This window comes from Microtus ochrogaster, chromosome 8, assembly GCF_000317375.1.
Source record: "Microtus ochrogaster isolate Prairie Vole_2 chromosome 8, MicOch1.0, whole genome shotgun sequence".
In the NCBI taxonomy this organism is placed as follows: Eukaryota; Metazoa; Chordata; class Mammalia; order Rodentia; family Cricetidae; genus Microtus; species Microtus ochrogaster.
In genome coordinates, this window is record NC_022015.1 from 5,827,880 (window position 1) to 5,845,043 (window position 17,164).

At 47.0% G+C, this 17,164-nt stretch overlaps 1 protein-coding gene across 1 annotated transcript in view; it reads right to left on the minus strand.

Annotated features, from left to right (window-relative positions):
* Rras2 (RAS related 2) overlaps positions 1-7,151 on the minus strand; it is a 69,754-nt gene extending 62,603 nt beyond the window's left edge. The window contains exon 1 of the mRNA XM_005351028.2: positions 6,405-7,151. Within this exon, the coding sequence (XP_005351085.1) occupies positions 6,405-6,512 (108 nt within the window). The 5' untranslated portion in view covers positions 6,513-7,151. The remainder of the gene's footprint in view (positions 1-6,404) is intronic.
* Between the last annotated feature and the right edge of the window lie 10,013 nt (positions 7,152-17,164).

The following is a 17,164-nucleotide window of genomic DNA, read 5'->3' on the forward strand; positions in this document are numbered from 1 at the left end:
AAAAAAAAAAAAAAAAAAAAAAAATGTGTTGAGAATGTAGTGTATGTATGTGCATGGGGGTGCACAGGAGTATGGAAGTTTAACAGCTGTGTGTGGAGCCCAAAGGCTGAAGTTGGGTGTCTCCTTAGTCACTCTCCATCTTATAGTCTGTGGCAGGGGCTCTCCCTTGAGCCCAGAGCTCAGGGACTCAGCCAATCTAGCTAGGCAGCCTGTTCCTGAGAACCGGACTCTGGACCCACATTGCACAGCAAGGGCTTTGCCTACTGAGCCACCTCCTCAGCCCCAGGCATTACTGCTGAATTTATTTTTATTTTTCTATATGTATGAGTGTTTTCCTGTATAGGTGTCTGTGCACCACTTCTGTGCCTAGTGCCCAGAAGGGCCAGTCAGAGTTACAGACAGTTGTGAGCCACCACGTAGATACCAGGATTCGAAACCAGGTCTAGGAAAGAGCAGCCTGTGCTCTTAACCCCTGAGCCACGCCCAACCCCTCATCATTTGGGGCGTGGGGGGGGGCACAGGGAGACATTGTGGTGCTCTAAAGAAAATGGCCCCCAAAGGGAGTGGCATTACTAGGAGGTGTGACCTTTTTGGAGGAAGAGTGTTACTGTGGGGGAGGGCTTTGAGGTCTCTTTTGCTCAAGTTTCCCCCAGTGTGACTTTTAGTTGGCTTCCCGTCGCCTGCCTATCAAGATATAGAACTCTCAGCTCAGGCACATCTGCCTACATACTGCCGTGCGACCTGCTATGAAGAACTGAACCTCTGAAACTGTAAGTGAGCCCCCACAATTAAATGTTTCCTTTGTAAGAGTTGCCATGGTCACGGCGTCTCTTCACAGCAATACAATAAACCTTAACTTTAGACAGGCATGGTCTCCCTATGTAGCCCTAGCTGGCCTAGAACTCACTATATAGACCAGACTAGCCTGCAAATCACGGAGATCTACCTGCTTCTGCCTCGCTAGGATTAAGGGTGTGCTCTATCATGCTGTCCCTTAACTTTTTTCATTAACCAACGTATCTTGAGGATACACTCCACAGTTCACTGGGACCTTTCTCAATCATCCTTACAGCTGTATGCTTTTCTGGGGAACACAACATTTTATTCTGCTATTCTACTTTGTGGGCGGCTTCTATTCTGTGTAATTTACAATACTCTCACAGCCTTGTGCATGTGCGTTTTCATGATGCTCAAAGTGGATCCTTAAACCTCTAGACTTAAGATTGAGACAAAAGGTAAGCACATAAATAATCAAATACCCATCGATTGTCCCCTAATCACCCAGCACAGGCACTAAGAAAAAAACCACTCTGTCATGGCAGTGCACAACAGAGGGAGAAACAAGAAGAGCAGGAGGCCAAAATCATCCTCAAACACATAGCAAACTCCAGGCCAGCCTGGGGTATAAGATCCTATCACAAAATAGTTAATTAAATAAAATTTAAAAGTTGTCTGGATGAAGTGGTACATACCTTTAATCCCAGCACTCAGGAGGCAGAGGCAGCGGGATCTCTGTGAATTCAAAGCCAGCCTTGTCTACAGAGTGAGTTCCAGGACAGTCAGAGCTACAAAGAGACTGTCTTTTAAAAATGAAGGGAAAAAAAGGCCTAAAAATTCAAGTTAGCACACAGAGACACACAGATGAGGTTTGGTTCTCTCCTTCCATCATGTGGTTTCCAGAGACTAAACTTTGAGGCAGGGCTTTGCCCACTGAGCCACCTCACCTGCTCTTTGGTAGCTAACTTCTAACTACGGCATGTCTCTAAGATGCAGCAACAGAACAGCACTGATGTTAAAGGTATAGCCTTGGCCCAAGGATCAACTATCTGCCGACACAAAGGATTCCAGAAATATACCTAGGATACATGCCCCAAGAAAAGATACGGAAAAGGCATTCCCCAACAGGCAATGTCTAGGAACAATGTCCAAGTCAGGGTAACAATGTCTCAAGACTAACAGTGGAGGATGAGAAACAGAAGCAGAGCACAAACCTGCAATCAAACACTCCTGAGGCTGAGGCAGGAGGACCTTAAGGTCCAAGCTAGCCTGAGCTATATAAAGAGGCTACCTAACCCCTATACAGCTGACAAACAGGTAAGTACAAAGTTAGGATGCTAAAAGAACAATCCCAGGATACTTTGTGTCTTTAGATCCATGAAAATATAAACAATCTCTTCTCAGGGCTGCCAGAGAAACCATAAGCTCCAAAACTTAAAGCTTTAATTTTTTTGGTTCCTCTCTTTGTTTTCTACAACTGGGAGCTGAACCTGGGGCCTAGCAAATGCTGAGCACATGTGCTTTAACTGTCCTGACAGGGCAGCAGAGAGAGCAACTTGTGCCATCCGACTCACTGAAACAATGGACCGCAAAGAATTAAAACTTCCTCTGGGAATCTCAGGTTGGGAGAAGAGAAAGTCTGGAGGCATGGTGTCAGTCAGAAGAGGAGTGTGCGGCCCAGGATGGATTTCACATGATTCCGACATTGTCAGACCATCTGAAAGGACGGTTGGAACTGACGACCACATCCCGACCAGGCCTTTGTAGCTACACATGCCTCTTTCCTTCTATTTAAACCCGAACCTCATGGCAGTATCCCAAAGACACTGGTATCTTTTATTTGTTCTTCTTCCCAATGCCGTATTCAGTACATTTACTTTCTCTGCTTTTCACCATTGCTTGTCTCTTCAGTTGGTGTATGAGGGACAACAGGCAAAGCCTTGCTTGTTTGTGCTGTTGGAGACCAGGCTTGGACCCTAGAATAACACTACTAGCACTAAGCTATGCCTCAGTCCCGTCATTTCTTAAAATCAGTTCCAAATTAATCTAGTTTCTCCAACTCTAATGAAATCAAGACTCATCAACTAAGTACCTCATGGGAAAGGGGGGAGGATGGGGTGGAGGTGGGAACAGAGAACACTGAAAATAATGGACTACATTATGGATTAAGGAAAAACTAGTATTTTGTTTTGGAAGAACATCAAGATACTGAATCGCCACAAATAGGGTGATCACTGACTTCCTCAGCCATGGCTATGCTGAGTGGTTTGATTTGCTGGCATTTTATTTACTCCGAAAACCCTAAGCACTCTGTTATGCCCCCTTGTCAAATGGGAAATTGGGACCTAGAAAAGCCAAGAAACTAGACCAAAGACATCAACTAGTCAGGACACAGAAGAACCGTAGAATTACAAAGAGGTAGAGATCTGTTCAACCAAACTCAGTGCTTTATAGAGATGAATTCAAAGCCCTAAAGATGGGAGTTGAACAGGACCCCCCCCCCTTACCTGGGCTAGAAGAAGCTCAGATACCCAACTTTCTGCCCTCCACTCCATGTCAAAATCATGTCCTAACCAGAGGTTACTCACCACTTAGGTGTTCTAGTCACCAACGGAATGTACCATGTTTTTGAAAAAAGTCTGAGCAGCCCGGCTGGGTACAGACCTGCAATCCTAGTTACCTGAGATGCTGAAGCAGCAGCATTAGTAGTTCAAGGCTAGCCTGGGCTACAGAGCTCAAGACTATCCTACGAATCTGAGCAAGATTCAATATTAAAATAATAATAAGTTTTAAAGGGATGTGACCAATGGTACAACACCGTCAAGATCCTGGTTTTGATCCCCAGCAGCTGGTGAAGTAGGTGGTGGGGACAGTTGGAAGTGGGGAGAGAACAAGACAAACCGGAAGGCCATCAACCCAGGCACGCCCCTTTTATGGGGGAGGAGGATTGTGAGTGTGGTATGGGTGTGTGTCTATCTGCGTGTAGATATAGATGATAAATTGTGACTTTAGATCCATAATCTAAGGTTGAAAGAGTAATGGCTGTAGCCTTCCAATGAACCGCACATTGTCCGAAACCCTGGATATGCTAATTCAGTTGACTTTCACGGCTGTATAACTTTATTACCCCCGCTTAGGGATGACTGGAAGTCAAAGCACAGACAGGTTAAGTAACTTACATCACTGCTCAGAAGAGTGGCGGAGTCTCCACACAGGTGCTGGGCCTCCTTCCTCCTCACCAAGTCAACCTCAGAGCCTATGTTCCTGTTTCACGAGCACTAAAAACCCCGAGTCACACGAGCCTCCCCCACTCCCAGCTCCCCACACATCTGCCTCCTCTTTCCAGTCTGGCCTGTGACTCCCCACCCTCATCACGGTCCCACTCACAAGGTACTAGGGATCAAAGGCAGGACTTCCCCAACGCAGGACAAACCACTCTATACTGAGCTACATCCCCAGCCCCCACGAAGTATTTTTAAAAAGATTTATTTATCTAATGTACATTGGGGTTTTTCCTGCATGTTTGTCTGTGTAAGGGCGTCAGATCCCCTGGAACTAGACAGTGGTGAACTGCCATGTGAGTGCTGGGAATTGAACCCACGTCCTTTGGTTATGAGCAGCCAGTGCTCTTAACCACTGAGCATCCCCAGCCCCCACAGTGTATTTTTTTAAAAAGCCTTCCCACGTTGACTTTTTCAAATCTGAATTCCCTTTGCATCTAAACATCTCACACGCTTACGGAAAAGCGACTATCAACAGAGTACACTCTGCATGCTCAATATGATGCTAAGATCTTCCTTCTAATGGAAAAGTTAAAAAGGATGTGTACGGAGACCTATTTAACTAACAAGAAAATTGAGACTCAAAAAAGGTTGAATATTTTGGGTGTCATTTTAATAACCGATAAAGAAAAGGCAGACCGCTCAAGTCTGGGATTCTAAGCTCTCTCCTGGTCCTTATCTGTACCATCACCACACAGGTCTTTACTCACTCGGTCTCACTTTAGAGCCCTGAGGGAGTAGTCAACAAATGGACTGCGAAGGTCACAAGGAAACAGTGATTACCTGGAGTGTAAGAGTTTCTAACACTATTTCTCAAATACCGTGGAAGCAATCACGGTCAGATAGTCCCTCCCTCAGAAAATGTAAATGCTTCCAATTTAAATCTTCTAAGCAATAATATGCAAGAGTTCTGGAACCCAGTTTTGTCCTCTGGCTTCTGGACTCCCTCCAACCAAAGCCGTCAGAGAGAGTTAGCTGTGACTTGTTTTGCTTTGTCAGTCCCTCAGAAGGCTCTCTTGGCCCCAGGCAAATAGCAACTCGCTAAAAAGCCTGACTAAAGTCGGGTAAATTTAAAGCAATCTCAACTTCTCAATTGGCCTGACCCCCACCACAACCTCGAGCCACACTGTCACCTCACCGCTCAAGACATAAACACTCTCTCGGAATACAAAGGTTTGAGCAACACATTTTAATTCCATGGACTATCACAGAAGCGATTATTTTCTTCCCTCGATGTGAAAGCTGACAACCACACTTAGGTTAAGGTACTGAGAATCTTAATGACACTATAAACATTACGGCTTATAACAAAACAAAATTAGCTATTCAACTCTACCTATTAACAAATGTATGAAACAGGGGAGTAAAAAATATTTTGTTACCCGCACTCTTTGACACAGTAAAAATACCTTCTTTGTTACTTAACAGGGTACCTGTGCTCTCCCAACATATGCCACGCCTTTCAGGATGACAAAAGCAAAGAGATCTACAGTTGCTTTTAAAAACAAAAAAGAAAAAAATCACTCGGACCTCTTAACCAAGAATAAAGTCTAAGGATGAATTTCACCTCCCTTTTCTTTGACACAATTCGACTTTTCTCCTCCAGCAACGAAAAAAGGCGGGGGGGGGGGGAAGGGGCGGGGGCTGCAATACAGAACTCACACTCCTCTCCTAGCTGGGTTCAACCCAAACTTCACCTAAGCGCGAAGCAGGCAGGCACCGGGAATTCCAAGGAAATGGTCTCGCCCCTATCAAAGCACAGTTTTAACTTCCTCGAAACCATTATTTCCCTAGGGCACGATCAAACACTCCTACCCGGACGTACTACCTAAGAGACTACTTGTAAGAGAAGCTCAAACACACACAAAGAGAAAACACTGTTGGGAGCCGGCGGCGCGGAGCCGCAGCCAAGTAGCCTGGACTATCGCGGCCACCGAGGCCGGCACTGGGTCCCCGCTCCGGCCCTGGGGCTAGAAGCCCCGGCTCCGCCGCGCGGCTGCTCCCCGCGGGCTCCCGCCCCGACCGCAGCGATAAGGTGGAACTGCGCTTCCCACCCGGCCAGCTCCGCCCTCCGGGCCACATTCCTGAGAAGCCCGAGTCCCCGGACGCCGCGCCGGGCGCCTGGCGGGCAGCAGCGCGGCGCCGTGGCCACAGGGCAGGAGAGCAGCACTGGCTCCTCAGTGTTCCTGCCCTGCCCTCACAGCCGCGCGTCCTGGCCCCCGCGCAAACCGCACCCGCGCGCACCGCACGCGCCGGAGCCCCGCACCCGCGCGCCCCGGGCGGGGTCTCCACGGCCACAGGTAGCGCCACCCCGTCGCCGCCAGCCCGCAGGCCCGCTCCAGGCACCTGGATGAACTGGATGGTGAGCGCCGACTTGCCCACGCCGCCGCCGCCGACCACCACGAGCCGGTACTTCTCCTGGCCGGAGCCGTCGCGCCAGCCGGCCGAGGCCATCGGGACGCCCCGAGCCCAGCCCGGCCGCCGCGCGCCCTAGGCCCGGCTCCGGGGACGAGTGCGGCCGGCTGGGCTATAGGCGTTAGGGTGCGAAGGACCCGTGGGTAGCCTGAAGGGCCGCGGAGTGCAATTCCCCGGAACGGCTGGGAGTTGCCCGAGACGCGGGGGAGCCGGGAAGGCGCCGGGGCAAAGGACGCAGCGGCCAGGGAGCGCGCTCCTCTCCGCGTTTCTGCAGCGAAGCCGAACGCAACCGCCAGCACCGCTACAAATGGCCGTCTGGGGGCCGGGCTGCCGGGCTGGGGTGCTACATATGCATGAGGGGGCGGGGCCAGGCCGCGCCCGCCCTGGCTGAAGCTCCGGAGCGCCCTAGGCTGCAGACCCCGCGAACCTGCCTCCCGCCTCCCGGAGCACGTCGAGGCAGAGAGAGAAGAAACCGGGAAGACTCACGGTGGTAACAGTAATTGCATAAGTCAGGGATCCTGTTCATGAAAGAAACAGCCTGTGTCGGCGGGGATAGAAAAATAGAACTGTTGTCATATTTACTCAACTCTCTACCCTGTTTTCGGAATGCAGATGGTCTGTCTGTATTAAAAAATAAAAAGTACAAGTCAGTGATTGAGGAAGATGAGAATTGTCACGGTAACTAAACATGTGATGGATGGACTAGTAGCGGTGAGAGCATGTAGGTAGTGATTGAACTTGTATGTGGCCACAATACCTGTCGACAGATTTGGGGTACAGATCTCCATTTCAGTTCCTATTTATGTGTGGGAAATGTGTGGTAACTGCATATGAGGGTCGTGAGAAATTTGCAGGCAGTGACATGCCCCGAGAACGTTCTTTCCGAGCACAGCTTCTACGCACGCGATCACGTCCTCGAAGTCCAGTTGGGGAGGCAGCGGGAACAAAAGGCACCTTGTGAGGCATAATAAGGACAACAACTACCCAGCACTGTGAGGTCCAAGGTGCACTCAGCCCAGAGCTGGCCAGTCAGAGGTTTTCTGAAAGACCTGATGAGCAATCTTGTAAACAGATGAGTGGCTGGAAGACAGCATTCCAGGGAAAGAGAACTCTGTTGGGCTGCACATCGTGGCCTTTAGTCCCAGTATTCTGGAAGCAGGAGCAGGCAGATCTCTGTAAGCTCAAAGAATTCCAGACCAGCCTGATATATGTGGTGAGTTCCAGGCCAGAGCCTCACAGTGAGACCTGGTCTGAAAAAGAAAGGAGGAATGAAAGAAAGAAAGAAAGAAAGAAAGAAAGAAAGAAAGAAAGAAAGAAAGAAAGAAAGAAAAACCAGCAGTGCAGCTATGCAGAAGCCAGAGCTGACAGGGGCCATGTTCTGTTGTGTGGTTTTGAATGTGCCGAGGGGAGTTTACAAGCTAGCGGTTATAAATAGGAACTCATTGTATGTGTGTCAGCTTAGTTGAATACGGTAGGAACAGATCTCTCTGTAGAGGCACTGTAAGGTTAAGGCTGTGGTTCTCAACCTGTGGGTCGTGACCCCTTTCTCAGGGATTGCCTAAAACCATCTGCATATCTATGAGATACTTACAGTACGACTCACAACCATAGCAAAAATACAGTTATAAAATAGCAATGGAAATAACTTTATGGTTGGGGTTACCACAACATAAGGGATTGTAATAAAGGGTCTCAGCATTAGGGAGGTTAAGAACCACTAGGTTAAGGCCATAGTCTCAGGGGGTAGACTGGATCAAATTCCTCCTCTTCTAATGGCCTGGTGATGAGAACTTAACCTCTGTGCCTCAGCTTCCTTTTCTCTTAAATAAGGGCACTGAGCCAGTGGACGGTTCAGAGAATAACAAGCCTTAAGACCTGGTCTCTGAAACCCACTGGAAGGAGAGAACCAACTCCCCAAAATTCTTCTCTCCCCTCCACATGTGTGCCGTGGCATGCACACATCTTCGCTCACATACATACATCACACACACACACACACACACACACACACTCAGAGGAATGCAGCAATAAAACATCGCTGCTATGGGGTAAGTGTGGTGGTTTTACAATATGGTTTCAAGTTCTTAAAAACAACACTAGTACTTGCATGAAGCCAATTGAATGCGGTGGAGGAGATGCAGACGGCTTCCGAGGCCACAGTAGAAAAGACCACAGAGCTTTTACCTCTCTCTTGGGATTCCTGCTTTGAGAAAAACCAGGTGAAAATTGATTACTATAAGATGCCCATGTATACACACCAGCCAAAAATGCTCCTGAATCCGGAAGGAGGGAGCCAGCCCAAAAGAAGAAGTACATGGAGGGGGCAGTGTTGAAGAGGGGCAGACTTGAATGAAGTGTCATAGCACATGTATGTGGAAATGCCCTGGTGAAACTTACCTCTTGCTTTGTAGCTATCTTTTAATTTAATTTAAGAGCACAGAAAAATGTGGAGCATTGTTGTCTGAGGTTTCTGTATATAATAACTCCCCAAGCTCTCTCAAAAAAGATTTGGTCAGACACACTTTGGGACACCATTCTGTTGCAAGGAACCACTTGTTTGTCCCGGGCAGCCAGCTAGCTTACACCTGAAATAAACACACAGAAACTGTATTAATTAAATCACTGCTTGGCCCATTAGCTCTAGCTTCTTATTGGTTAATTCTTACATCTTAGTTTAACCCATTTCTATTCATCTGTATATAGCCACGTGGTAGTGGCTTACCCGGTAAAATTCCCAGCATCCGTCTCCGGCAGATCCATGGTGTCTCTCTCTGACTCTGCCTCCTTTCTCCCAGTAAGCCATTTAGTTTTCCCCACCTACCTAAGTTCTGTCCTATCAACAGGCCCAAAGCAGTTTCTTTATTCATTAACCAATGAAAGCAACACATTGACAGAAGGACCTCCCACACCATGCAACAGAGCTTGGTGGTACATGACTTTAATCCCAGCATTCAGGAGGCAGAGGTGGGTGAGTATCTATGAATTTAAGGCCCATCTGTTCCACATATTGAGATCCAGACCAGCCAAGGCTAAAAAGCGGGACCCTGTCTCTAAAAAGGAAAAAAAGGGGGAAAGGGAGCTCAGGGGTTAAGATCATTTGCTGCTCTTGCAGAGGACCCAAGTTTGACTCCCAGCACCCACATCAGCCAGCACACAAACTGCCTTTAACTCCGACTCCAAGGGATCCCATGTCACATGCTCTCCCTCTTGCAGCCTCTACAGACACTTCCACAATGTGGTGTACACATAGATAGAAATATTTTTAAAACACACAAAAAAAAATGAGTCAGGCAGTGGTGGTGCACACCTTTAATCCCAGCACTTGGGAGGCAGAGGCAGGCGGATCTCTGTGAGTTCGAGGTCAGCCTGGTCTACAAGAGCTAGTTCCAGGACAGGCTTCAATGCTACAGAGAAACCCTCTCTTGAAAAACCCAAATAAATAAAAACACAAAAAATGAAATAAAGTATACAGGGGTCACCTCCTTCCCTAGATCACCAGCATTGTCTTCAGCCATCTAAGACATCCAGGACAACCAACCATCCCAGGGCAGACTTCTGAAGAATGCAGCCCCTGTAGCCTCTGAACGGGGACTCCAGGAGAGATTGCCCAGCCCCACCCTGCCTTAACTCCTGACCCATAAAGTCACAAGAAAAAACAAAATTATGACCTATGTGTTCCGTGTGTGTGTGTGCGTGTGTGTGTGTGTGTGACACAGACAGAGAGAGAGAGAGCTGGAAAGAGACTTCAGGGCCTCTTGCATACAGCGTATTTTGACAATGACACACATCTTCAATCCACACAGCTTTTTATTTTTAATTTTTCAGATTATTTTATTTTTTGCATATGAATGTTTTGCTTGCATCTATTTCTGTGCACCAAGTGTATGCCTGGTGCCCACAGAAGTCAGAAGGTGTTGGATCCCCTGGAACGGGAGCTGCAATGTATGTGGGTATTGGGAATCGAACCTGGGTCCTCTGTAAGAACAAGAAGAGCTCTCCTATAATTCCTAACTATTCTTTAGCCTCGTTTCCCCTCCCCCGCTTATGGGATCTTATTATGTAGCTCACACTGGGATCACAGTGGCAGAGCACCATGCAGGACTCAAGCAGAATCTTTTAAAGATTTGTCTCATGCCTGGCAGTGGTGGCACACATCTTTAATCCCAACACTCCAGCAGCAAAGGCAGGCAGATCTCTGAGATCAAGGCCAGTCTGGTCTACAGAGCGAGTTCCTTGACAGCCAGGGCTACACGGAGAAACCCTGTCTCAACAACAGCAACAGCAACAACAAAAAGAAAGATTTGTTTCACAGCTGTAAGACATGAAGAAATTACTACTCATACGAAAAGAGGAAGCCAAGGCAGAGAAGAAGGGAGCGAGCGAGGGAGAGGCAGGAAGAAGGAGGAACCTGTATCAAAGGAGAAGGAGTCTGTGATGATTGCCATGGATGCTTCTCCTGTGTGCCTGACCCTGCAGCTTCCCATGTGTGCCATAATGATGCCCGCATGTGGCTGATATCCAACATGGAAGCCATGCCAGCAAACCCATCCTGTAGACTGCTTCCCAGGTTTCCATTTTCTCTTCCCCTTTCAAATAGTGCAGTGCTCCATTACTCTGGGGACTAGGATTCAAATCCCATATCGGATGCTGGGCACTCAGCCAGAAACTGATCCTATACATACATACTATGGCTAAGTTTAATTTGTAAGTTTGGTATTAGTGAAAGATCAATAATAACCAATGACCAACATTATAATGTGAGATCTGAATACCTCTGCCTACCAAGTGCTGGGATTAAAGGCGTGTGCCACCACCGCCCGACTACTGTCTCCACTTCTTAAACACTGAGCCTACTACCATATCCACGTTAGATGACAAAAGCCAGACCCATCAAAGACAGAGTCAATTGCAAAATCAAGCTACAAGGCAATGAGTGCATGCTGTAACCCCAGCACTCTAGACAGAGGCCCGAGAGATCAAGAGTTTAAGGCCATTTTTTGGTTGCATATTGAGTTTGAGGCCAGCCTAGGTTATGTGAGACATTGCCTCAAAATAAATAAATAATAAATTAATAAGACGAAGCAAACTGGGCTTGGAGACATAGTCCTCCAGCCCTGGGGAGGCAGAGGCAGGTGATCTCTGTTAGTTTAAGGCCAGTCTGGTTTACATAGCAAGTTCCAGGCCAACTTGAGCTACATGGTGAGACCCTATTTCAAAACAAAAATTAAAAGCAAGGAACCTAGAGAGATGGTTCAGACTTGTTACTCTTGCAGAGGACCAGGGTTCAGTTCCCAGCACCTACAGGGCAGCTCACAAACATCTGTAACTCCAGTTCCAAGGGATCTGACACTATTTGGGGCTTCCACAGGTACTGCATGCCTGTGATACACATACATATATGCAGGCAAAACACTCACACACATTGTCTCAGTTAAGGTTTCTATTGATGTGACACCATAACCATAGCAATTCTTATAAAGGAAAACATTTAACTGGGACTGGCTTACAGTTCAGAGGTTTAGTCCATTGTCATCATGGCAAAAACCATGGTGGCACACAGGCAGACATGATACTGGAGAAGTGGCTGAAATTTTCTACATCTGGATTGGCAGGCAGCAGGAAGACCAATCACTGGACCTGGCTTGAGCTTCTGAAACTTCAAAGCCCACAGCCACTGACACACTTCCTCCAACAAGGCATTGTCAACTCCAACAAAGCCACAGGACCTAATCCTTTCCGATAATGCCATTCCCTATGATCCTATGGGGGCCATTTTCATTCAAACTACCACACACATAAAATTAAAAAAATAAATAAACCTTTCAAAGAAAAGAAAATGTGTACCGGATAATGGTGGCACACGTCATTAATCCCAGCACTCAGGGGGTAGAGGCAGGTGGATCTTTGTGAGTTCTAGGCCAGCCTGGTCTACAAAAGCTAGTTCTGGGAAAGGCTCAATAGCTACAGCGAAACCCTGTCTCAAAAGAAAAAAAGAAGTATATCCACACAAAAACTTATTTATGATCACTCATAACAGCATCATTTATAAGAACCTAAAATAATGGAAACAGCCCAATTGTCCTTCACTAAATAACTAAATGACAAATGTGTTTTCATACAGCAGAATGTTACTTGAAAATAAAGTGGAATGAAGACCTAATATATTTTACAATTATGAGCAAGAATATAGACACAAAATATCACATGCTGTCTGATTTAGTTTTTTTTTTTTTTTTTTTTTTTTTTTGGTTTTTCAAGACAGGGTTTCTCTGTGGCTTTGGAGCCTGTCCTGGAACTAGCTCTTGTAGACCAGGCTGGTCTCGAACTCACAGAGATCCGCCTGCCTCTGCCTCCCGAGTGCTGGGATTAAAGGCGTGCGCCACCACTGCCCGGCTTGATTTAGTTTTTATGAAAAGTCCAGGATAGGCAAATTTAGAGACAAAAAGTTGACCGTGACTGCCGGTCAGTCAACAGTGAGTGATAAGGGTAGAGGCAGGGTGTCTATTTGGGGTGATGAAAATATTCTGAAATTAAATAGGGATGTTGACTATACAACTTTGCATATATACTAAAAACCACTTACTATGTATGTTAGGCAACTTCACATCACCATGATAAAAATACTTAGAAAACAATGAAGGAGGCAATGTTGATTTTAGCTCATGGTTTCGAAGGTTTCAGTTCATAGTCTGAAAGCCCCATTGCTTTGGGTCTGGGGTGAGTTGTTGGTAGCAAGGAAGGAGAGAGATAGGAAGAAGTCAAACAAAAACAATATCAAAAGTATTTCAATAAACTGCAGGCCAAGGAATACCTACTGGCCAAATGCTGTCTGCATCTGTCTGCTGACTTCTCTCAAACATCCAGATAGCCTTTCTATCCAGTCCAAGCTTGAAAGTCACAGCAGAAAACCTGCTCAAGGTTGGAGGCATCACATTGTTTACCGTGGGTTTGTCTGGAGCTCTGGGCAACACCAGGCCTGGGGCAACGTGCTCAGAGCTGAGTCAGGAGACCCATGTCCTAATCCTAATGTCGTTTAACAATGAGCTTGGTGATGGTGGTTGAGAAATTCCCTCTGTAGGCACAGAATTTCTCTCTGCAAGGTATGGGGGTGAGAAGGGCCTTTGAGATGTTTATCATCTTTTCCAAGTTCTAGGTCCTTCTCATAAAAACTCAAGTACTCCTCTATTATCTCTCATAGCCCAGGGACCACCACACCTGGCAAACACTTCCTTTACGATCATGTGAAGCCTTGTCATTGAGTCCTTTTCACGATGGCTTTGTTGGGACCTGGCTTCACTCACAGTTTACTCATTTAGAGTGTTTTTTTGTTTGTTTTTTTGTTTGTTTTTTGTTTGTTTGTTTTGTTTTTTGAGACAAGGTTTCTCTGTGGTTTTGGAGCCTGTCCTGGAACTAGCTCTTGTAGACCAGGCTGGTCTCAAACTCAAAGAGACCCGCCTGCCTCTGCCTCCCAAGTGCTGGGATTAAAGGCGTGCGCCACCACCACCCAGCCTCATTTAGAGTGTTTTAATGTTATTTCTTGCTACTGTAGATTAAACCCAGAGATTGCACAGTCAAAGCATGGACTGCTGCTGAGCGCTACACCAGCCCCTGAAGTGTTCTAAAACAGTATTGTGGGGGCTGGAGAGACAGCTCAAGCTAGGAGGCCTTACTGCTCTTCTAGGGGATCCAAGTTTGGTTCCCAGCACCCATATTGGGTGTTCACAACTGCCTGTAGTTTCAGTTCCAAGGAAATCAGTGCCCTCTTCTATGGAGAACCTGTATACATGTGGCAAACACGCATACACACACGCACGCATACACACACACAACTAAATAAATACATACATAAAATGACTATGTTTGTATATGAAGTGTCCTGACCCCAGCTGTCAAAAAAAGAGAGGGGGAGGGGGAAGGAAGGAAGGAAGGAAGGAAGGAAGGAAGGAAGGAAGGAAGGAAGGAAAGAAGGAAAGGCTCATACATTTTTGAAGACTTGGTCCAGCTCATAGGATTATTGAGGTAATTAGATGATTAGATCACAAAGCCTACAATCAAATAAATCACAGGATCATGATGTGATAGCATTGTTAGGTGATGATAGAAGGTTCTGGAGGAGGGGCCTGTTAGAGGGTGCACGGTGAGTACCGATATCCAAGGAAGTCAGCAGAGGGCCTTAGATTCCCTGGTGCTGGAGTCACAGGCAGCAGTGAGCTTGCTAACTCCAGTCTTTTATAGAACAGCATGAGTTCTTAACTGCTGAGCCATCCCTCGACCTCCAGCCTTCATTTTGGTGGGGTTGATGTTGTTGCTGTAGCTGTTTTGAGACAGGGTCTCACTATGTTGCCTTGACTGGACTAGAACTCACTATATAGACCAGGCTGGCTTCAAACTCTGATTCCAGAATGCTAAGATTAAAGGTATGTGCCAACAAACCCAGTCCATTTTAGTGTTTTTAATATGAAGAAACAAGGCTTCACCTCTAGACCTGCTGAGTGAGAATTTCTGGGGTTGGAAGTCCAGAATCTGAATTTGTTTACTTAAATATCCAAAGTGATTCTTGCCGGGAGGTGGTGGCACATGTCTTTTATCCCAGCAACTGAGAAGCAGAGGCAGGCAGATCTTTGTGAGTTAGAGGCCAGCCTGGTCTACAGAGCTGGTACTAAGAAACTGTGAGACCTATTGGAGCAGTGGAGGTCTGATGTGTCCAGTTTTTATTTCAGGACAAACAATTACCCCCTCGTCTGGATGCTGATTACCCAACACCATCAAGATCCACTACTGACCAAACCGCCGCCCTGACCCATCCCAGAGCAATGATCTAAGGGTGGAATGGGCAGGGAAGCACCGAAACCAAGATTCCCCTGATCTCATCCACCACTGAGTCAGACAGAGGCCAGGCCTGGTGACCAAAGCCAGCCAGGCACTGTTCCCTGCGTCAGGAAGCCGGCAGTCCTTATCCTGGTGGCTGGAAGGAGAAGAAGCAGCATCCTCTCATTTCCTTAATGGGCTATTGCTTTTTATGTGAATGAATGGCTGAGCATGAAACAGCCCAGCAGGAGCTGCGTGCATCATAGATGAGGCAGAAGCACAAATCTATTCCTTGTTTAAAGATCACCCTGCTAAGAATAGAAACTGAAACACACGCTCAGGCGTGTGCACATACAGCTCTGAGGAAGGGCACAATCAAGTGGAGAAACCCCTGGCTTAATAGAAGAGGGTCTGAGATCACAGAACCTCCCAACAGGACAGGCAGCCAGCAGCCGTTCTCTCTGGAGCTTGTCTGTTACAGAAGAAACGAAGGCCCAGAAAGGCAGTACCCAGCATGGCCTGGGGAGTACCACAGACTGGACTCTAGGTTTCAGGCACATCTCTTGGAAGCCACCAGCTCAGAAGGCTGACCAGGGCCGATATGGCACCATACTTCCAGGACTTTGTGCCAGAAGTATTAAGAAAGAGCATCCAATATCACCCTTGTGCCTAGAACATGCTACACGAGTCAACAGTGACACATTCCCAACCAGCGCCACCACATTTTCAAAAAAAACAAAAACAACAACAACAAAAAATTTTTGTTTGTTTTTCGAAAAAGGCTTTATCTGGGGCTTTGGTGACTATTCGGGGACTAGCTCTGTAGATCAGGCTGGCCTTGAACTCACAGAACTTCACCTACTTCTGCCTCCAGAGTGCTGGGAACAAAGGCATGTGCCACCACTGCCTGGCACATAGTTATTTTTAAAAGTTGAAAACTAGGTGTCCAATAACAAGAATTTGGTCAAAGGTCACTTTTGTGGCACATACTTGTGATTCCAGTACTCAGAAAGCTGGAGGAGGAAGGCTGTTACGAATCTGAGCCCAGCCTGGGGCGCAGAGTGAATTTCAAGGCAGTCTGGGCAGAGTGAGAGCCCTTTCTTCAAAAAGAGAAGGGGAAGAAAAAGAGGAATTGGGGAGTAGAAGAGTGAAATTATAGCCATCATGCAGAATGTTCCACGTCCATTAAAAACAGATCTTCTGGGCTGGAGGAAAGACTCAGCAGAGAAGAGCACCGGTTGCTCTTCTAGTGGAGCCGGGTTCAGTTCTCAGCACACACATGGTTCACACTCAGCTCACACTCAGTTCACAACTGAGTGAAAAGAAGAAATAAAAAAGGACATGACCACTCCTAAGGGTTGAGGGGAAGGATTATGGGAGATAAAAGGAAGCACACAGGAGATAGAGGGTGAGCATAGCAAGAAGCATCTGGAAGAGTCCAGAGTGAACATAGCCAGACTGCACACTGGACCTTTTGAGGGGAGGGAAGACAGACATAAAGCCAGGAGACCAGGAGATAGAGAGGCAAAAGGGTAGAAAGGGTAAAAGGACCAGCGTAGCCAAAAACAGCTGGATTATATAGGGAAGCGCAGCTGGAGGAAGGGCAGCCCAGCCATCCCGGGTTGGAGAGTTCAGGGCAAGTATGCCTGTAAGGAGGACCCTGTAAAGGTAGGGACTGAGGGATGCTGAGAGAACCTGACAGTCAGTGTCCACTTTGATACGTTAAACATGCACCTCAGACATTTTTCCAGGGTTTGATGTCTAATAATGACCATCTATAACTCCAGTTCCAGGGGATCTAACTGCCTCTTCTGACCTCATAGAGCACAGACATACATGCAGGCAAAACACACATACACAAGGAAGGAGGAAAGGAAGAAAGG